General features: G+C 45.3%; 1 protein-coding gene across 4 annotated transcripts in view; it reads right to left on the bottom strand.

Annotated features, from left to right (window-relative positions):
• LOC134579473 (glutamic acid-rich protein-like) overlaps window positions 1–19,229 on the bottom strand; it is an 85,874-nt gene that overhangs the window by 18,903 nt on the left and 47,742 nt on the right. For 2 of the 4 annotated variants that reach the window (XM_063438778.1, XM_063438777.1), the window contains exon 7: window positions 10,650–10,706. The exons of the other annotated variants lie outside the window; for them this stretch is intronic. In XM_063438778.1, the coding sequence (XP_063294848.1) occupies window positions 10,650–10,706 (57 nt within the window). The remainder of the gene's footprint in view (window positions 1–10,649; window positions 10,707–19,229) is intronic. 4 annotated transcript variants of the gene reach the window in all.

Here is a 19,229-nt window from a genome sequence, read left to right as displayed (position 1 = left end):
CTCAGTCTTCTCGTGGTGGAGCAAAGCAACAATGAGAGAGGACTCCTCAGTAGATAAAAAGTTAAAGTATACTTTTTTCATGTATGGGTGGGGGGTGCCTTGCATTTGGAGGGTTAAGGAAACATTCCAAATATTAAAAACAAATGCCAAGGTACCCACAATTGCAAAATATCTGCCTTAACCCTGTTTAAATTCTCTAGAACAGGGATTGGAACCTTCAGCTATCCAGATGTTGTGGACTACATCTCCCATGATGTCTTACAATCATAATCCTGGCAAAGCATCAAGGGAAATGTAGAATGGTGAAGACTTATATCCTAGCCCTAGAAGGCAAGAAAAAAAAAACAAAAAAAATTCTTAGGTCTGTTTTCTGGCAACAAAACCCTTGATATTTACTGTTAGTCTTTTTAGATAGCTTTCAATTGCAGCAGTGATTTAGACACATATACATACAATAAAATGAAGACACCTAATTGGTGATCAGCATGGCCCCAATATAACTGGCGAGGATATATTTTATACTTTGAAAATATTATCAGCAAAGCCAAATGCTTGTTTGGTGTATTGTGTGAAATGAAAGCATCTATTTAATATATTTGGATAAACTTTCCAAATGATTTCATATTTTGTGGTAAACTTTTAAAATTATATTTATTATCAAATAAATGTTATATATAAAACTATATCAATATATCAAAAACTATCAACATATTACAAAATTAAAATGTTTTTAAAATATTAAATAATTTTAAAAGTTTATCCAAAAATATTAACTTATTTGGAAAGCTAATCCAACAATATTAAATCTAGGCCCACGCTGGAAATATAGTAATACTGTATGCACTATTACATTGTGTTTTTATAATATTTAAAGGGACTCTCCAGTGCCAGGAAAACAATCCGTTTTCCTGGCACTGCAGGTCCCCTCTCCCTCCCACCACCCATCCCCGGTTGCTGAAGGGGTGAAAACCACAGCAATTTTGGGCACCTGCAATTTTGGGCACCTGTTCTAAAGAAGGATATCATGGCACTAGAAAAAGTGCAGAGGCGGGCTACAAAATTAATAAAAGGAATGGAACATATCAGCTATGAAGAAAGGTTAACAAATGTAAACCTATTTAGTTTAGAAAAACGTCGCCTGAGAGGGGATATGATAACATTATACAAATATATTCGGGGCCAATACAAACCATTGTGTGGAAATCTATTCACAAACCGGACTTTACATAGGACACGAGGCCATGCGTTTAGACTGGAAGAAAGAAGATTTCGTCTAAGGCAAAGGAAAGGTTTTTTTACTGTAAGAACAATCAGGATGTGGAATTCTCTGCCTGAAGAAGTGGTTTTATCAGAGTCCATACAGATGTTCAAACAGCTACTAGATGCATACTTGCAAAGACAGAATATTCAAGGATATAATCTTTCAATGTAGGGTAATAACTGCTTGATTCAAGGATAAATCTGACTGCCATTCTGGGGTCAATAAGGATTTTTTTGTCCTAGCTTGTTGCAAAATTGTGCTTCAAACTGGGGTTTTTTTTTTTTTTTTTTTTTTTCTCTTTTGGATCAACAGCAAAAAACAGGTGTGAGGAAGGCTGAACTTGATGGACGCAAGTCTCTTTTCAGCTATCTAACTATGTAACTATGTAACTGACACACAAATGCACACATTGGCACATACACACACCAGCAGATACACAAAGACACACACTGGCACATACACACTGACACACAGATACACACTGGCAGATACACATACTGACAAACAGTTATACACACCTTGACACACAAATACACACACTGGCACATACACACTGTGACATATACACAGAGACACACACTGGCACATATACATACACACATATAAACACACTGGCAGATATACACAATGACACACAGATACACACACACACATATACACACATTGGCACATACACACAGATACATATACACACTGGCACACAGATAAACACATTGATACATAGATACATACACACACACACACACACACACACTGGCACATGCGCACACACACTGACAGATACAGTGACACTCAGATACACACAGTGACATATCCACACCTTGACACACAGACACACAGATAGATACACACACAGGTCATAATGTTTATAGTTGCAGCCACCCTCCTGTTAGCTTACCTTTTTTTTTGCAGGAGGGTGGCTTGCTGCTGGTGTGTGATATTGGCAGTAGCTCTCTCCCCTCCTTCTGCCTTCTCTCCACCCCTCTGGGCACGCTCTATGTCTGGGAGAAAGTGACAGGCTGTCACCTCATCCCAGCATCCCCGATCATACAGGGGCCCAGTTGTGCTCTTAAGGGGCTGCTGTACCTGATCCGGTCCCTATTCAGCAATACCCACAATACCCTAAGTGCCCAGGCCACCAGATGGACAAATCGCAGTTAAACCCCAGTTCTGTTCTCACAGAACCCTAGGGTTCCGCAGAACACCAATTGGGAAATGGTGATTAAAGCAGAGTGTAGTTGTTTTGAACATTAATATATACTCTTCCATTGAATATATATATATATATATATATATATATATATATATATATATTTATATTTATTATTCTTTATGTTTGTTGTGTGAAGACTTACAGATAGCTGCAACAAGCAGTTCAACAAGTATACGTTACATTTTCCTGGCACATTAGATACGTTACACAATTTTAAGTGTTATGAAAATAGAAGCTAAGATTCAGGGGGTTGGGTAGCAAACCATGTCTTGAGACAATCATCTTAGAGTAGTCCCCTGAGGGAAAAAATGCGGACGCTTGGGCTTAGTTATCGATCCATTGAATATATTTTTTATGAGTTTTAGTTCCCATTTTGTTTTATATTTTGTAAATCCTTTGTGTGTCTATTTGCAAAACAAAGGCTGATCGATAGACATGTTAATGGCTGTTGATGAGCTATTCACAGTTTCACCATTCTGATACTTCATCTACAACAACACTTTAATACAGCCATTGGATAGGTGAAAAAATTGCTTTATACTTAACCAAGACAGATCTCTCTTCTCCTGGAGAGGGCCAGAGTTATAGATATGTATGGTTGGTGTCTTGTAAACCAACTATATTTAGTAATATTCTAAAATTTTGAGCTGAACTGTGAAAAGGATAAAATTATCCATGGAATTGAGCACATTCACACCTTCTATACATTGAATGGAACTTCAGATGTGGAATAAATAATATAAATCTCTGGGCTTACAGGATACGAATGAATAAAACCTGTAGCCGGCAGGGGAGGGAGGAAGAGAGGACCCGGGAGCTCAGCCTGCAGCTCCTCAGGGTCCTTCTCGTGCAAGCACAGAGTGTTGCCGCGGTTACCACGGCAATGCTCCTGCTCTCACGAGAGTGAACTCTAGCCCTGGAGCTACAGGCTAGAGTTCACTCTCACCACATTTAATTATGTGACCACATTTCATTATGTATTTATCATATATAATATAGCTTGCAAAAGCTGTAGATCTCCTGCCTAAAGCCTTTGCAAGCCTTCCCCTTCTAACCCCACCAAGACTTTCTGTGACTGCCCAATCACAGACTTCCCATTGCAGATCAATGAGAAGTCTTTGAAAGCCAGGTTCTCTGGGCAATTGCCTGCCTCTTGAGTTTAGCTCCACTGAGCTAAATAATCAGGAAGTAATAGTACAGGTTATCTGATTGCCAGCTTGGCGGGGTGTAACAAGGTTAATTTATAAAAGTGTCAATTTCTATGGAAGAATGCAAAAGAAGTGCTAGGAGGACCTGAGTGTCCCTTTTACAATTTTTGGGTGTATAGCATCTAAAATGCAATAATTTGGTTTCTCTTTGAGATGCTTTTCCAAGATTTGGAATTTTTTCGCTGCATTTGCACCAAGCATTGTTTTTACAGGATTACTCACTTAAGTGAAAATTTAAATTAAAATTTAAAATCTTAAAATTTCAATTTAAGGCCCAAATAGAAGAATTGAAAAAATTCTCTAAGTCAGCTACACTTTCAGTTTGGCTACTCTGGTCTTAAATGTTAAATTCACCTCGAATTCTAGCTTTAGTGAATAACCTTATTTGATAGAACAGACATTAAAAGAGCCATATTCAGGATAGCTCCTACTAAAGGTATATTACTATGTGCACTTGGTGTATGTGTGTACTATGCAAGAAGAAAGGATAAGGCCCTGGGGAGTCAGCACAGCTAAATGGACAAGGGCACATGTATGAGTGTGGGGATGGTGCTAGTGATTGGCTATATGTGTTTAGGGGAGTGGTTATGGCTTTGTAGTGGGGCAGGTATCATCTTAACGCAGTGCCTTTTGGGATTCTGGCCAGCAAACAACTTCTCTGCCTCTGCGCTCCTGTTTGTCCAGGGCCTGCATACTTTTCCTGGTTGAGAGACGGATGTGGATTCAATCCTGCTGCCCTCAGAGCTGCTGCTGCCCTGGATGGCGGTAGGCACCTCCGTGAGCACTATGCTCCCCTCCAGCCTGGTGTGACCGCCGGTGTGGGTCCCCCCCCTCACCCCTGCGGTCAGGACCTACAGCCCCTGTAGGCCCCAGGAGCACAGGCTGGCGCTCCCGTCCACCTGCTCGCTTGAGCCCTGATGCCTCACCTCAGGCCCGGTATAGGAGCCCAGGCCCAAGGCACCGCCAGGCCCGCGTGTCAGCTCCATCTGATACGCAGGCCTGCCTCCTCTGCAGTCTCCCGCGCGCCCCCCGGCCTTGGACAGCGGGCAGGGGTCGCCAGAAGATCTAATCTGCATCCTGGGGGGTCTGGGAGGCCTTCCTAGCCCCCAAGTGGTCGGCACACAGGCGGATCCAGAGCCAGGCCGATAATGGTGAGTGAGCCCCTCAGGGCCATGCGGGGCACGACTGTGCCGCTGTTGGGGGGTGGGGGGGTCCTCCCCAGGCTCTGAAGGCTCCTCTCAGGATGAGGGTCAGCCGGGGGGGTCCCTCTCTCTCTCTCCCTCCTCCCCCCTTTTCTCCTCCCCTATTCCTGGTCCCTATGCTCCCCCTACCCCCCCCTGGGTACTTACTTTGGCTGCCCTCCTCTGCGGAGTGTGAGCTTACCTCCTCTCCACGGCTCTTCTAACAGGATCTGGCTGCAGTGGCTACTGTTCCTGGGACTGTCCAACAGATGGCGCCTGATACTGCTGCAAGGCTGAGCAGTGCTGAAAAGGAAGTTAACTCTGTCCTGCCTAGTTCGTCTTCATTTCCTTTGCCGCGGGAGGTTCCTGACATACCCATCCTAAAAGCCTCCAAGGCAGCTTAGGGGTTTTCTTGATCAGTGGGAGCAGGGTGCGCATGCAGGTGGGGTCCCCCCATTGGATGGTCAGCTTCGATTAGTGTGGTCCTCGGCGCTGCAGCCACAAGGGGTTTTTGACAGTTCCTGGGGTCATGGGGGTTCCCCTCGGGGGGTGGGTGGGCATGCTGGCACCCCTGCTACGGCGTCGGGTGCCACAGCGCCTGCTTTTGCAGGGGGGTTCCTAGCATTAGGTGACCCCCCGGGTGTTGCTGACGTTCCGTGTGGGTCCGCCTATATGTGTTGGTCAGGGCCCTTGGGCTTGCAGCTAAAACAGGAGGTTAGGGAAAAAATTTGGAGGGGAGACTTTGTTGAGATTTTTCCCTCCTTCCCATGGTGGAGGCTCCTCCTTTAATGGAAAAGGACGGAAGGGTCTCTGAAAAAAAAACAAGGAGAAATACCGGTACTGCAAGATCTCTAAGGCTTTCGGGAATTGGATTCGCGCATTTGCAATCCTGGCCAGTGTAATTGGGGAAAAGGCTCAGCAGAAGTGCTCCGCATTGTTCTGCTACCGGGATACCATTTGCAACGCTTGTTGTACCTATGGCGGTCTGGGGTGGTGGAAAGCAGTTCTGCTACCGGGATACCATTTGCAACGCTTGTTGTACCTATGGCGGTCTGGGGTGGTGGTGACGAGCAGTTCCGTCAACGGTTGGCGGTGTGCCCTTCAATTTCATGGAACCAGATGGACATTGGCCTCTGGCTCTCCATTATGACCCGCCCGGCCCCCCAGCAGTGTGGATTCTTGTCCTTTCTCGGGGGGCCCTCCTCCTCACTGGCCGCGCATCAGAGCCGGGCTGTTGTTGGAAATTCAACGAGAGTCACTGCAAATGGGGGGCATCTTGTCATTTCTAACACAAATGTTCCACCTGTAGGGGAACCCATCCCGCCCATCCCTGCTGCTTCAAGCGGGGTATAGTTGGAGAGATAGGGGATTTGGGGTCAGAGGGCGATGGCGCCGGTGGTCGTGAGCGCGATGCGGACTTGGCTCACCAGTTATAGGAATTGTCAGGTGGCTGGCATCCTACTGGATGGGTTGAGCATGGGTTTTGGGAAAATGCTGTCGGAATCTCCATTTATCGTACCCCCGCGGGCCCTGGGGCCTTGTTGGCCAAGGCTGATATGGAATCGGCCTTCCATCTACTGCCGGTGCACCCGAAATGTCACCATTTTCTGGGCTGTGTTTTGAAGACATGTATTATGTGGATATGTGCCTCCCTATGGGTTGTTCCATGTCCTGTTTTTACTTTGAATGCTTCAGCACGTTCTTGGACTGAGTGGTGAGGAAGGAGGCTGGGATAGACTCCTTGCTACACTACCTCGATTTCCTTTGTGTGGGTCCCGCCGATTCGCCAACCTGTGTGCTGCTGCTACGGGTTCTGGGTGAGGTGTTCCATCAGTTTGGGGTCCCGTTGGCGCACGACAAGATGGTGGGCCCGGTCACTTGTCTCAGCTTGCTGGGCATTAAGATTGACTCTTTGGCGGGGGAATGTCGCTTGCCTTTGGATAAGATTCAAGGCGCGAGGGGGCCTTGGCTATGGGGTGGCGCAAGATTCAGTTGCACTGCCTGCAGTCGCTCCTGGGTGAGCTGAATTTTGCCTGTTGGATCATGCCCATGGGGCGGGTCTTTAACCGGCGTCTGGCTGTGGCGACGGTCTGGGTCTCCGGGCCTCGCCATTTCATTCGGCTCCCTCGGCCGCTGTGGGAGGTTTTGGCAGTTTAGGACTCCTTCTTGGCTGCATATAATGGCCAGTCCTGCTGGCAAAGGTCGGAGGTTTTCTAACGCCGACCTCCACCTATTAACGGCTGCGGCTGCCGCGGTGGGGTTTGGGGCCATTCTGGGCTCTAGTTGGTGTGCTCCCATGTGGCCAGACAGTTGGCATGTCTCTGGGCTCACAAAGAATCTGTCCTTTTTGGAGCTTTTCCCCATTTTGGCGGCGGTGGAGGTCTGGGGGTCACGTTTTCAGGATCTAAGGGTAGTGTTTCACTGCGACAATTAGGGGGTTGTTCAGGCCATAATTCGGCTGGCAGCCTTCTCCCCTCTGGTGGTTCGCTTGCTTAAGGGGCGGTCGCCCTGCAGGCGGATCTGGAGGGGACGTCTTGCCCTGTGGACATCTGGTCGCTTGGTCTGGCAGAGTGAGGGAATGGGTCCGTGGATCGGTTTCCAATGCCACCTGGACGCTATGCTCCTGGGGGCCAGGCACGTTGGAGTATTGGTAAATCCTAGTAGACCATGTGGTGGTGGGGTATTGTTTGCCGCCATTCGGTGCCCTATGGATCATATCACTATAAGTATTTGACAATCTGGGTCGGTTGTTTTTTCGGGAAGGGTATGGGGGTTCGGCTATTGCACTTTTCCTTTGTGGAGAACTGTGAGCTGCGCCCAGTATGCACGGGCCCTCTTTTGGGTTATGCGGATGGGATCTTTTCTTTCCCATTCCCAATTCTTTGGGTCTTTCGCTCGAGTCTGATGGTTCTGGGGATTTTCAGCAAGGAATATTGTGGCATTCCTTTTGGTTTAGCGCTGCCTTGGAGGCTTTTAGGATGGGTATGTCAGCACATGTGGCGCAAAGAACCAGGAGGGGGTATGGTGAGATGGCTCGGTGAAGTAATGCTGGTTTCGTGGAATTTGTTCAATCCTTGGGGGGTTGTAGGTTCAATTCTCAGCGGCGTTGGCTCATCCATTAATTCCTTTGAGGTAGATAAATGAGTACCAGTTCTTTGGGTACAAGTAACAATTCCCAGGGTGCACTTGGGATACAGAAAATCTATCAATGTCTTTTTCCTGGTAATACTCCCAGGTGGCATGCTTGTGTCCGTCCGGGAGGTGAGCTATTGGGTTGTGCGCCTTCTGAAGTGGAGGTTCATTGGTTTGGTGCCGGAGGTATGAAATGGATTCGGCTCCTCCCGGAGCAGGTTCAGCTGTCCCACCTGTCCCTAATGTTTGGGTTATTCCCCTGGGGGGCATTGAGCTTGGGACGATACCAAGGTGGTGTTTGGCATCTGCCCCTAAGAGGGTATTGGTTTTGGAAAAGAAGAGAGATTATTATTATTATTATTATGTTATCACAAAGGCAGTTAAAAAAAAAAATTATGATAAATAAGTTAATTTTAAAAAATAAATAAAGAAAGAAAGAAAAAAAATGAATCAAATAAATAAAATAAAAATAAATAAATAAACTCGATTGGTGGGAGGTCATTTCCCATATCTTTTGGCCCATAATCAGTGCATGGTACGCTGCCGTATGAAGCAAAATTGGAGGACCTCTAGAGATGTTCGAGGGTAAGGGGATTTTGTTTTCCCACAAGGTGTTTTCACATGTGTGGCAGCTACTGTGTTTTCTGGGTGATGGTGGTCGGGCTAGGCCTTTTTTCGTCTTGCGATGCAGGAAGTGGTGGTACAGGCCTGGTTTGTTTTGGTGGTGTCCCCGCTGATTTTAGGTTAAAACAGCGGGGTTTGTGGCGGGAAGCATGTCCTTGAACAGGGTTGGGGAGCAGATGGAATGTCAGGAGATGGACAAGGTGGGTCTCAACCTCCCCTGCTCTGTAAGGTAAACTTTTAAGTTACCGAATAGGATGTGCCCACCGAGCAAAAAGCCGGCTGGTGGTAGAGCATTTAAAATGATTGGAATTTTTGGTTTGGACGAGGGGGGAGGCGAGACACCAGTGGGTAAAGTTTTGGTGCATAGGCACCTGGTTAGTTCGTTGGCAAGGACGGTTATTTAAGTTGGAGGCCGTAGGGCAATAAGTGTAATAAGGGCAATAAGGGCATAAGTGTAATTTATATGTTAATTATGGTATGTATATATATTCATGTGTTTATATATATTTGAATTAAAGGAAAAGAATAAAGTTTGGATGAGTCCTACAGTTGCAAGTTTAATAAATGCTGTGGCCTTTTTCATCCAATATTCGTTGTTTGTCGTTATTGGGGGGAGAATTGGGGTAGTCTCCTTTCTCTTAGTCGCACCACATTCCCAGCTACGTACATACATGTTGTAGGATACATATTACAAGATTTCACATGACTAATGAGGACTTTAATTCCAATCTTGTAGAGAAGTTAAATTATTTATCTTATTTAATGTAAAATGACACGTGTGTCTTGGAGAATATATGTATTTCCATAGCCAGTGAATCCAGGGGAAAGCACAGAAATGTTAAATGCATGATTTGCTATTCTTGTGGAGTGAAACTGAAACATGCAACCCTTGAAATAAGTCTTTATTTTGGAATTTTAGTGGGTTCCAGGTTGGAGATGTGATAGTAAGTAAATCATATAGGAAATGAATCACGAGAGATCTGCATACATTCTAAAAAGAATGGTCAAACAATGGACTTTTCTTCACCAAAAGTCAGAAAAAAAGCTTCATTTAATTATGGAATTGAGGGAGACTGTATGATGTAATAATGGATGACATTAGCACACTTTGAACGCAAGGGGAGACGGTAAGCAAGTAATCAACAAGAAAAAAGAAACCAATATACATAACTGAAAATATATAGTAAATTCAAGAAAATTACATAAACGTTTAAATTTAAGAACAAAATAGCCTAGTTGGAAAAAATAAATAGGCTCTTTTATTATCCCTGTTTTACTATGTTGCACTAAAATTTTCATTTCGCTTGGCATTTATCCACAATTACATGTTTAGTAAATAAAACCCTTGCAAAGTAGTTTCCAAGCAGGTGGATGCCTGAAGAGAAATATCCTGAATATCCTGACAAATATCTTGAAGGTATGGAATCTTTTTCTAGAGATTTGATAATACTTTAAAATGCTCTTCCATTTATTTGAATGATCAGCCTGCCTTGAAATATTGCATTCCATGGCATTTGAACAATGCTAAAAAAATACTAGAAAAGTAAAATCTCGATAGAAACCTTACAAAGGCACTCATATGTACAGACTAATAATGGAAAAAATATGGTGTTTAGGTAAACATACAGATTGGCATACATTCATTGCAATCTCTCATAGCATTTTATATTCACATAAAAGGGAACCTGTAAGTACCATAACCACTACAGCTCATTGTAGTTGTTATGGCACAGGTAGCCTGTGTCCTGCTGTCCCCTATTTTGTGTCAAATTTATTTTAGAGAATTAAATAGGGCTCTCCCTGTGTCAATGGTTCCATTCTCTTGCCTTTTACATAACGAGGAAATGTCACTATATACGTACAACAAACCTTAAATGGCAAAAAACTAGGGTGTGATTCGTTAGAACAAATAATTCAACACAGTGCAGAATCTTTAAAGATTTTTACCACTTATTCAGCCTCAGTAACTTCATACCATTCTGTAGATTTTAAAAGAAGAATATAAATGAAAAACAAATGGAAATATTGACCTTTTGTTAAAAATTTCAGGCAGTGGGCATGATGACAGGCAGCACAACCATACAGGCCTAAACATGAGAAAAATTGGAGAAATGGTTAATGGAATAATGCAACTCACACAAAAGGAGAGGAAACCTGTTCCAGCTCAGACACAATAATGATATTAAAGAGATAGTTTAGAGCACCTTTAAAAATGCAAAAGGTCTACCTGACTGCTGAAGCACGAACCCAAATAACGTGCCCATGCCCAATAATTTTATAACATGACAGGAGGCGAGTATTTGCTTTAGTCTCTCTTTACTAGAACTCCACAGCAGCACAGAAAAACAACCAATCAGAAAAAAGTTAGGTACTATAAAACCCCCTTCCCATTGCATAATTTCCTCTTTCTTTGCTGCTCCGCATCAGTACAGGTCAGAGTACCACTGCCTCCTGCTTATAGTGGGTGGTTTTGGGTTTTATTAGGATTTATTTTGGTATCTTGATATTTATTTACTTATTTTGTCATCTGTACTTAGTTACTTATTTTATATCATATACTTTCTCCTTACTGTATGTTTACAGGATATATTTTGGGTTTAACTATATATCTCTGTTATGTATCTCCTCTGCTTATGTGGTTAGGTGTATGGTATTTAGATGTATTTGTTTTACCTTGTTGGGATTCCTCCCTCTATACCCCACTCTCCTTGTCCCGCCATTACCCGCGGGCTGCTTGCTCTTTCGGGGTTTCAGGTGACTAGCCTCGGACTGTCTCCTGATTTCCCCGAACCCCTTTTCTACTCTCCGGCACCCGAGGTACTCGCGGTCGGACGCGAGTACCCGGCGGCCGCTCCGCTCATCCACGTGGCCGCCCGCTCGCCACGTGGCCGCCCGCCGCACTCCACTTCTTCTGAGAGCTGCGGACGGCCGACCGGGCGGAGGAGAGTGCGCCTACTTGCGACCCCTCCTCCGTCCGCGGTGGTCGGATCACGGCTACTTGTTACCCGGCTGGGACCCCCCAGGGGAATACTTCAGTTTTGCCTTTGTCTTTTGTCATGGCTGTAAGCTTACTTACAGTGCGTGTCTCACAGATTCTGTGGTCTTAGGGCTTTTTGCACGTCAGTTTTTTTTCTAAATCTTTACAGTTTTATGCACATCTTACTGTGAGTTTTTATTGGCAATACTATCAAGAGTTAGGTTTGCTGACTCAGATTGCTGGGAGTTTTATTGGCAATACATATGTCAGGTTGCTGTGTGTGCTACAGTGTATATCTAGAGTTAGGTTTGCTGACTCAGATTGCTGGGAGTTTTATTGGCAATACATATGTCAGATTGCTGTGCGTGCTACAGTGTATATTTCAAGAGTTGGGTTTGCTGACTCGGACTGCTGTGAGTTTTTTGCCGTCCTTTGCTGACAGTGTATATCATAGATTAAGTTTTTACAGACAGTGTATATCACAGAAGCTGTGCATTTTACTGGCAGTGTATATCACGGATTGCTGTGAGCTTTGCTGACAGTGTATATCACAGATTACCGTGAGTTTTGCCGACAGTGTTTTCCGCAGATTTCTGAGAGTTTGCGGACAGTATATATATATATATATATATATATATATATATCAGGTTTCTGTGAGTTTACCGACAAGGTATATCACGGCCTACTGTGGGTTACAGGTATATATGTACTCAGTTATACGGACTCCGTACAGGGTGTATTCAGTGCCAGTATATATATTTTTTCTGGTCCAGCTATGAGGTCTCAGTTGAGACTACTCTGGTAGGAATTCTCTGTTCATGGCATATAGAAGATACAAGACCTGGCTCTGACTCATTGGTAGGGGAGTCCAGTCTACACTGATACTATGAATTTTATCAGGTTCTTAGGGGATTTCATTGTTTAGCCCTACTCCTGGAGGTGTCAAGGGTTTCAATACCCTTCGGTCGGTATATTGTTGGTATCCTATGATAACGATAAGAAATCTCAAACAGATCCTTGTGAGCATGTGCATACCAATGCACAGTCTAAGGAGAGTACCGCTCAGTGTCCCTTATACTCTCGGACATGATAGTCCCTGGCACAACTTCCGCTTATACACAATGCAGCTGGACTACCACTAATTGCCTGCTGGGCATTTACGGTCTGCCTGTCCCGGTTCAAGTTACTCACACGGCATTATGCTGTCTAAATGGGTTGGTGCCTAGGGGTCCCAGGTCACAGGATGCTCTGAGGATCTACTAGGTTCAGGGACCTCTTCACGAACTCAGAGGTCCCCATTACGCATTCTATACCCATTGAACCGCACTGCGGAATTGGATGGCACTATATAACTAACATAATCATCACAATATGGTAATAATGCACAACCCAAGTTTGGCCTGCTATGTCTGTGCCCCATTGATTGGCCTGCTATGTCTGTGCCCACAAGAATGGCCTGCTATCGTCTGTGCCCATAAGAACGGCCTGCTATCGTCTGTGCCCATAAGAACGGCCTGCTATCGTCTGTGCCCATAAGAACGGCCTGCTATCGTCTGTGCCCATAAGAACGGCCTGCTATCGTCTGTGCCCATAAGAACGGCCTGCTATCGTCTGTGCCCATAAGAACGGCCTGCTATCGTCTGTGCCCATAAGAACGGCCTGCTATCATCTGTGCCCATAAGAATGGCCTGCTATCGTCTGTGCCCATAAGAACGGCCTGCTATCGTCTGTGCCCATAAGAACGGCCTGCTATGTCTGTGCCCATAAGAATGGCCTGCTATGTCTGTGCCCATAAGAACGGCCTACTAGGCCTGTGCCCATTAAATAAACCTGCTATGTCGGTGCCTACTTGAATGGCCTCTTATGTCTGACTATTTGCTTGGCTAACCTTTCTGTGTCCATTCGTTTGGCCTGCTGGGCCTGTGCCCTACTGGCGGGCCTACACTATTGGTACCGAACCCCTTTTGGCCGCAGGCCTGGGGTAGTGTCACTGAGGAAATCCCAGTACCCACCAGTGATATGGAGATAGGCAGGTGTCCAGACAAACACCATTGCCATAGTGTTCAAGAGGACACCAGTATACGGCCATCTGAATATGGTGGGAAGGGTGAAGACCCTAAACCTCATGCCTGAATGGCAAACTTTCTTATGAAGACCCGGGACACATCCACGGTTTACTCCAAACCGGCGACGGCACGTCTCCAAGGAGAACTTCGCACAGGCAAGGACCGGTACTCAGACTCCTACAGGAGAAAGAGGTGTTTTTTCCTTGTCTTTAACAGCTACTCCGTATCTGCCTCCCGGACTCCTTATAGGTTCAGTAGTTTTTTTCCTGCGTTGGGTTAACTCCTGGCCCTGTCCAGTGGGACTTACTTTTCTTACCTTCCGGCCTGCTGTTTGCCTTCTATCCAGATAGAATTGGTGTATGTTCTCTTATCTACATTAATTGTTGCTTTTTTGTTTTTCATGACTTCCTTTTCGCTCGGGTCGTCATGAGGCCTGACTTGACCTCCTCCGACCTCTCGGGCACTCGTGGATTGCGGAGAACGTCTCCAGCTTTCCTCAGGCTACCAACGGTCTACCTGGACCCCGCGCGCGCGCACGGGATCCGGTTAGTCGGTTGATAGTTTTTCCACCGTTGTTTCCGAAGATTGCCCTCAGCCTTATGCTGACATTATAATTGGTGCGCCCTACAGTTTGGTCACCCTGAATCTCTAGGGACTCTAGTTTGCACCACGGGAGGGTGCGGCCCTCCATCACCTCGATCCGCGTATATTTATTTCAGGAACAGAGGGCAAACCCTCTCATACAGAACCAGATACTGATTTGTTATTAGAGGGCGCAGCCCCTCACTCGTCCTCAACCAGATTCTGGGCTGGATACAGAGGACAGGTTGGGAGGACCCATTATCATAGAGAGAACCGATCATGGATGTAGACTCTGCTGTTGGTTACTAACGGGCGCGGCCCGCTCAGGCTAGCAGCCGGACGCTCTCACGGTGTGCGATCACAGTAGTAGAGGGCGCGGCTCTCTCATACACTCGACGCTCTACAGTACCGGCCATCTGTTCATCACACAGGCTTGTACCTGCGCAAGACATTGCTGACTACATAGAGGGGCGTCCCTCTTGCGTCCCTCTATTCTATCTTCTGTAATGGATCTACTAGATCCGGACCGCTGTAAAACTCGCAAGAAATACTCAGAGGTATAACGGGGGGAGTCTCCCACTTCTTTACACACTCTTCTGGAGATGGTACGGCTAGCGGATGGCCCTCCGGTATTATGAGAGTGCAGGTTTTTGTCATTTTCTGCACCATTTGATACAGAGATTGCTTTCTGTTTTGGATATCCAGACCATCATGAACAAACTGCGCAGGCAGTTTCTCGCATGTCAAGATGTCAGGAGATACGGAGACCTTCATGGAGCAAATGGGCACTGCCTTGCTCGGGGAACAAGATTGTGGAAGGCCTATTACCCGGTCTGAAGGTAAAACCGTACGTATGGATCACATGGTAAGACCGGAAACCCCGGTTGTCTTGCTTCCCCGGTCATTAGGATCTTGGGATAGATGGCAGGACTGCCCCGTCTCCTCGGAGCGTGTACCTGGTGAACATGGTTCGGAGATAGAGGACCCTCCGTCTATGCTCTATTTATCCCTCACAGGAGCCGTTTTGTTGGATTCGCGCTAACCTATTTTTCAACTACCGTCGAGGAGACCTCCGAGACTTTATGGAGGTACCTGGTGTACCCCGACTCCTACACAGTCATCTTTCACTCTTGGACGAGGGCATTTCTGGATGGAAATCCGCGTTCCGGTTTGCTTTTCCCATTCCTTTGAAGATTTCTGGGATTCACTATTCCCAGAATAGTCGACCACCGTTCCTCCACACAAGTTCAGTTCGGAAACCTGAATGGACGTCCTTTTGGAGTCTTTCCTCTACCGCGTCCGAGGATTACTCAGTTCACTTGGAATATTGGAATCACTTAGGATACGGCTAGTTTGAGCACACTCTTGCCCACATTATAAATTTATTCTCGGAGGAGACATCTCACCGGGTAGGCCAGAAGGGAACGACAGATCCTACTCAGTTCTATTGCGATTTGGTGGTGGACTTAGACGCATTCCTTGAGATTGAAGACCTGCCTGCAAGGCCACATTGCCGGGTGCCCCTGGCACGATCGGTGGAGCAACCTTATACATCAAGAGTTGAGACATGGTGGCAGTGTCTTATCGCGGCCCTAAGTCCACAAATGACCTTCGACATTTTATAACTGCAGGGAAATGGCTAATAGGTCAGTTTGCCAGCTCATGGACCGGCTGGTAGGTAACAGGTCGTGACCCCACGTACATTGGATCTATCAGCGGAGGATGTTTTTTCCGTTTTTGGGATACTTCATCAACTGGCACCTCCATCGGTCGCTGTATTGTCATCTATCGCAGTTGGAAAGTCCATTTGGGATTGCTCGGGTACCTCAGAGAATGAGTACCAGCGAAACAAACAGCGTGGAATTTGTTGACTGAGCGTTAAAACAGCAAATACGAAGCCTCCTGTCATGTTATAAAATTGTAGATTATGCTAGCTTTAGTGTACCTATAATCTTAATTTTATTAATGACAGGAGGCGAGTATTTCCCACCCGTTCTTATCCCTCCCTTGTTTAATTTTATAGTTTAGATTAATCAGGTACGTATACAACTCTGCTTGTTGTTTCTGCTACCTGTCACCTGTCCTTATGTTTGTTTTTCATAAGTAGGGTTGGGATATCTACATATTAAGGTAATTTTGTTTGCTACATTGGGTATCTACAAGTTTATTCAAAATACATTTCATTGGATAATCAACCTGTTCGATTCTGTTTTTCTCTCGTTTCAGTTTCCAGTCCTTCAGCGCTATCTGGTGTGGCGCTTCTTCGTGGATGGTGGACATTGACTTATTTATTTTCAGTCCATCAACGCTATCTGGTTGACAGTTCTTCTCAGATGTTGGGCATTGCTGTATTCTTCGTATCTGGACTTCGTTGCTTCCCATTATTTTTTCTGCCTTTGTTCTGTTTTGTCGCAGCTTGAAAGAGGAAATGATGCAATGGGAAGGGGGTTTTATAGTACCTAACTTTTTTCTGATTGGTTGTTTTTCTGTGCTGCTGTGGAGTTCTAGTAAAGAGAGACTAAAGCAAATACTCGCCTCCTGTCATTAATAAAATTAAGATTATAGGTACACTAAAGCTAGCATAATCTACAATTAACATTCCAACACCATAATTACTGGTTAAGGACATAGGCCACGGTTTTATTGAGTTCCACAACACATAAAATTAGCTTTCCAAATATGTCCTACCGCAACATAGAAGGTAAATTAAATCCCTGAGCTCTAGCCCTGTTTGCCATAGGTGTCCTTACAGGGCATGCCTCTCCAGAGCCCAGTGACTACATAGCACATATCGTGCTAGCCAGGAACCCCTGCCAACACATGGGAATACACTATTCAAACGGTGGACAAAATGCACTCTGAAGCCAGTGCCTTATGCCTGTAGGCAGGCATTAAAAATATCCAACCTGAGGTTAGTGAAATTAACCATTGTTCTCATCAAGTCAGAAATATCCCCTCTGTGCGGTGTGATGAACCAGGAAACCACCCAACCACCCATATGGTTAACAAAGCTAGAAACCATTAAATTAATCTTTCTACGAGCTTGTTCCAAGGCCTCGGAAACAGAAGACTCCCTCTAAGCTGGGCAAGGGACAGTCTCTGACCAAACAACAGACACCCCCAAAAACATCACAAAACAATGAGCTAAATCATTTTTCTTGATGTGGATAAGGCAAACAGACCTGACCTTCCCAATGTCATTGCCCCCAACATGTATTACAAGAATGGTAGCGGGTGGAACCCTCCTTGAAAGAGCACAGCTTTTCCTGAAATTGCCAAAGCAAACCCCTTGTGCCCAACCACTGCACCTTAGCCTTCTTAAAAGGAATATCTATGGCCTGTGCTCTATACACCAAGCTACCTAATAAACAAAAGAATCGCCCAAAACCCAAACTATACGAGGGAATCGACCTGTAAAAGCATTAAAGCAAGTGAGGGTGAACATGCAGCAAATAGCGATTCGACTTACAGTCACCCAAAAGCTGAGGCTCAACCCCCAGCTCCAAAGTCTCCAAACTCATAGCCTGTGTAGCAGTGCCATTGCAAAAAAAATATGCCCCATATTGAGTGGGGTCAACCCTGTCAAAGCACCACCATGAACTGAAAATCTGTTATAGGCAAACTAGAAGCATGAATCAAGGAGGGGTCCAAATAATTTGACCGCATTCCATAAAAACATAATGCCAGCACATGTAGGCCCAGTGGGCCGCACTTTCCAATGATGTCAACAGCTGAAACATCCAATCCTGAATGGACTGCTGCTCTGTACGACACCAGCTTCCCAACCTTCTACACACCAAAGAAACAAAACAGTACAACTTCAAAAACATCTTTGCAGACTGAAGGGAGACTGTGACGAGACCAATCTCGCCACTGTGCATTGGACTGCTGCTCTGTACGACACCAGCTTCCCAACCTTCTACACACCAAAAAAACAAAACAGTGCTACTTCAAAAACATCTTTGCAGAATGAAGGGAGACTGTGACGAAACCAATCTTGCCACTGTGCATTGGAGGAGCCTGGTTGCCTGCCTGTTGCCTTTTGACTATGGACCGGCATTTAAATACTTTATTTTCCTATGCAGAAAGGTCTATTTGTGTATTTCTGCCCGGGCGTTCGGTAGATTCTATCTACCGAACATACAGCCGTCTATTGGCCTCCCAGAAACCGCGGTTAGCCGCAGCTTAACGTGCGTGTGCCGTTAATTGACCATCCAGTAGCTGCGGTTAACCGCAGCTTAATTAACTATACTGGGTGGCCGCGGCTATGCATACTGAACACTGGATGGCAGCAGTCTGCAGTTCACACGCGGCCAGTTCATTCACAGATTTACTGAATGAACTCATTTAACCCAGATAGCTATGCCATGGAGCCTATTCGTGTAATAAAAGATTTTGGCTCCATGGCAATTGAACTGTATGTGTGTTGTCTGAGCGCCATTCAGTAATAATGTGCGCTCAGACCTAAGCTATCTGGGGATATGTTGCATGTCTGTATTTTATGTAATAAATGTAACCTTGTGTATTTTATTGTATTTTACGGTCTTTTTTCTGCCATGTGCTTAATGGAGTTTTGCCTCTGTCCTTGGAGATAATTGGATTACTTCCCAATTATCTCCAGGATAGAGAGGAGGGATTGTGATGTCATTGTGGGAGTGTTTGACTGTGTATGTATGTGATTGGCTACTGTATCCTTTTGGTCACAGTCTTCCATCTGGTGCCCTAGGGGAGTGTCCACCAGGTGGGAGACCTGCATATAGGATGCCAGGATTGGGGTACACATGCCCTCCTCCAACCCGCAACGGCTTCTGGAGAATTAAATCCCTAGTAAAATTCTCTTACCATAGCAACTTACATAACAAACTACGAAAGGTCAAACTCTTCTCAGCATTTGCAGCAGATACACCAGACTCTCTCAACTAAAAGAGCAAAACAAAGGTTCCCCACAGCCTACATACATGACCATGAATACCTTACTCACCTCA

Source organism: Pelobates fuscus, chromosome 12 (assembly GCF_036172605.1).
Source record: "Pelobates fuscus isolate aPelFus1 chromosome 12, aPelFus1.pri, whole genome shotgun sequence".
Taxonomy (NCBI): Eukaryota; Metazoa; Chordata; class Amphibia; order Anura; family Pelobatidae; genus Pelobates; species Pelobates fuscus.
This window is presented reverse-complemented; position numbering and strand designations above follow the sequence as displayed.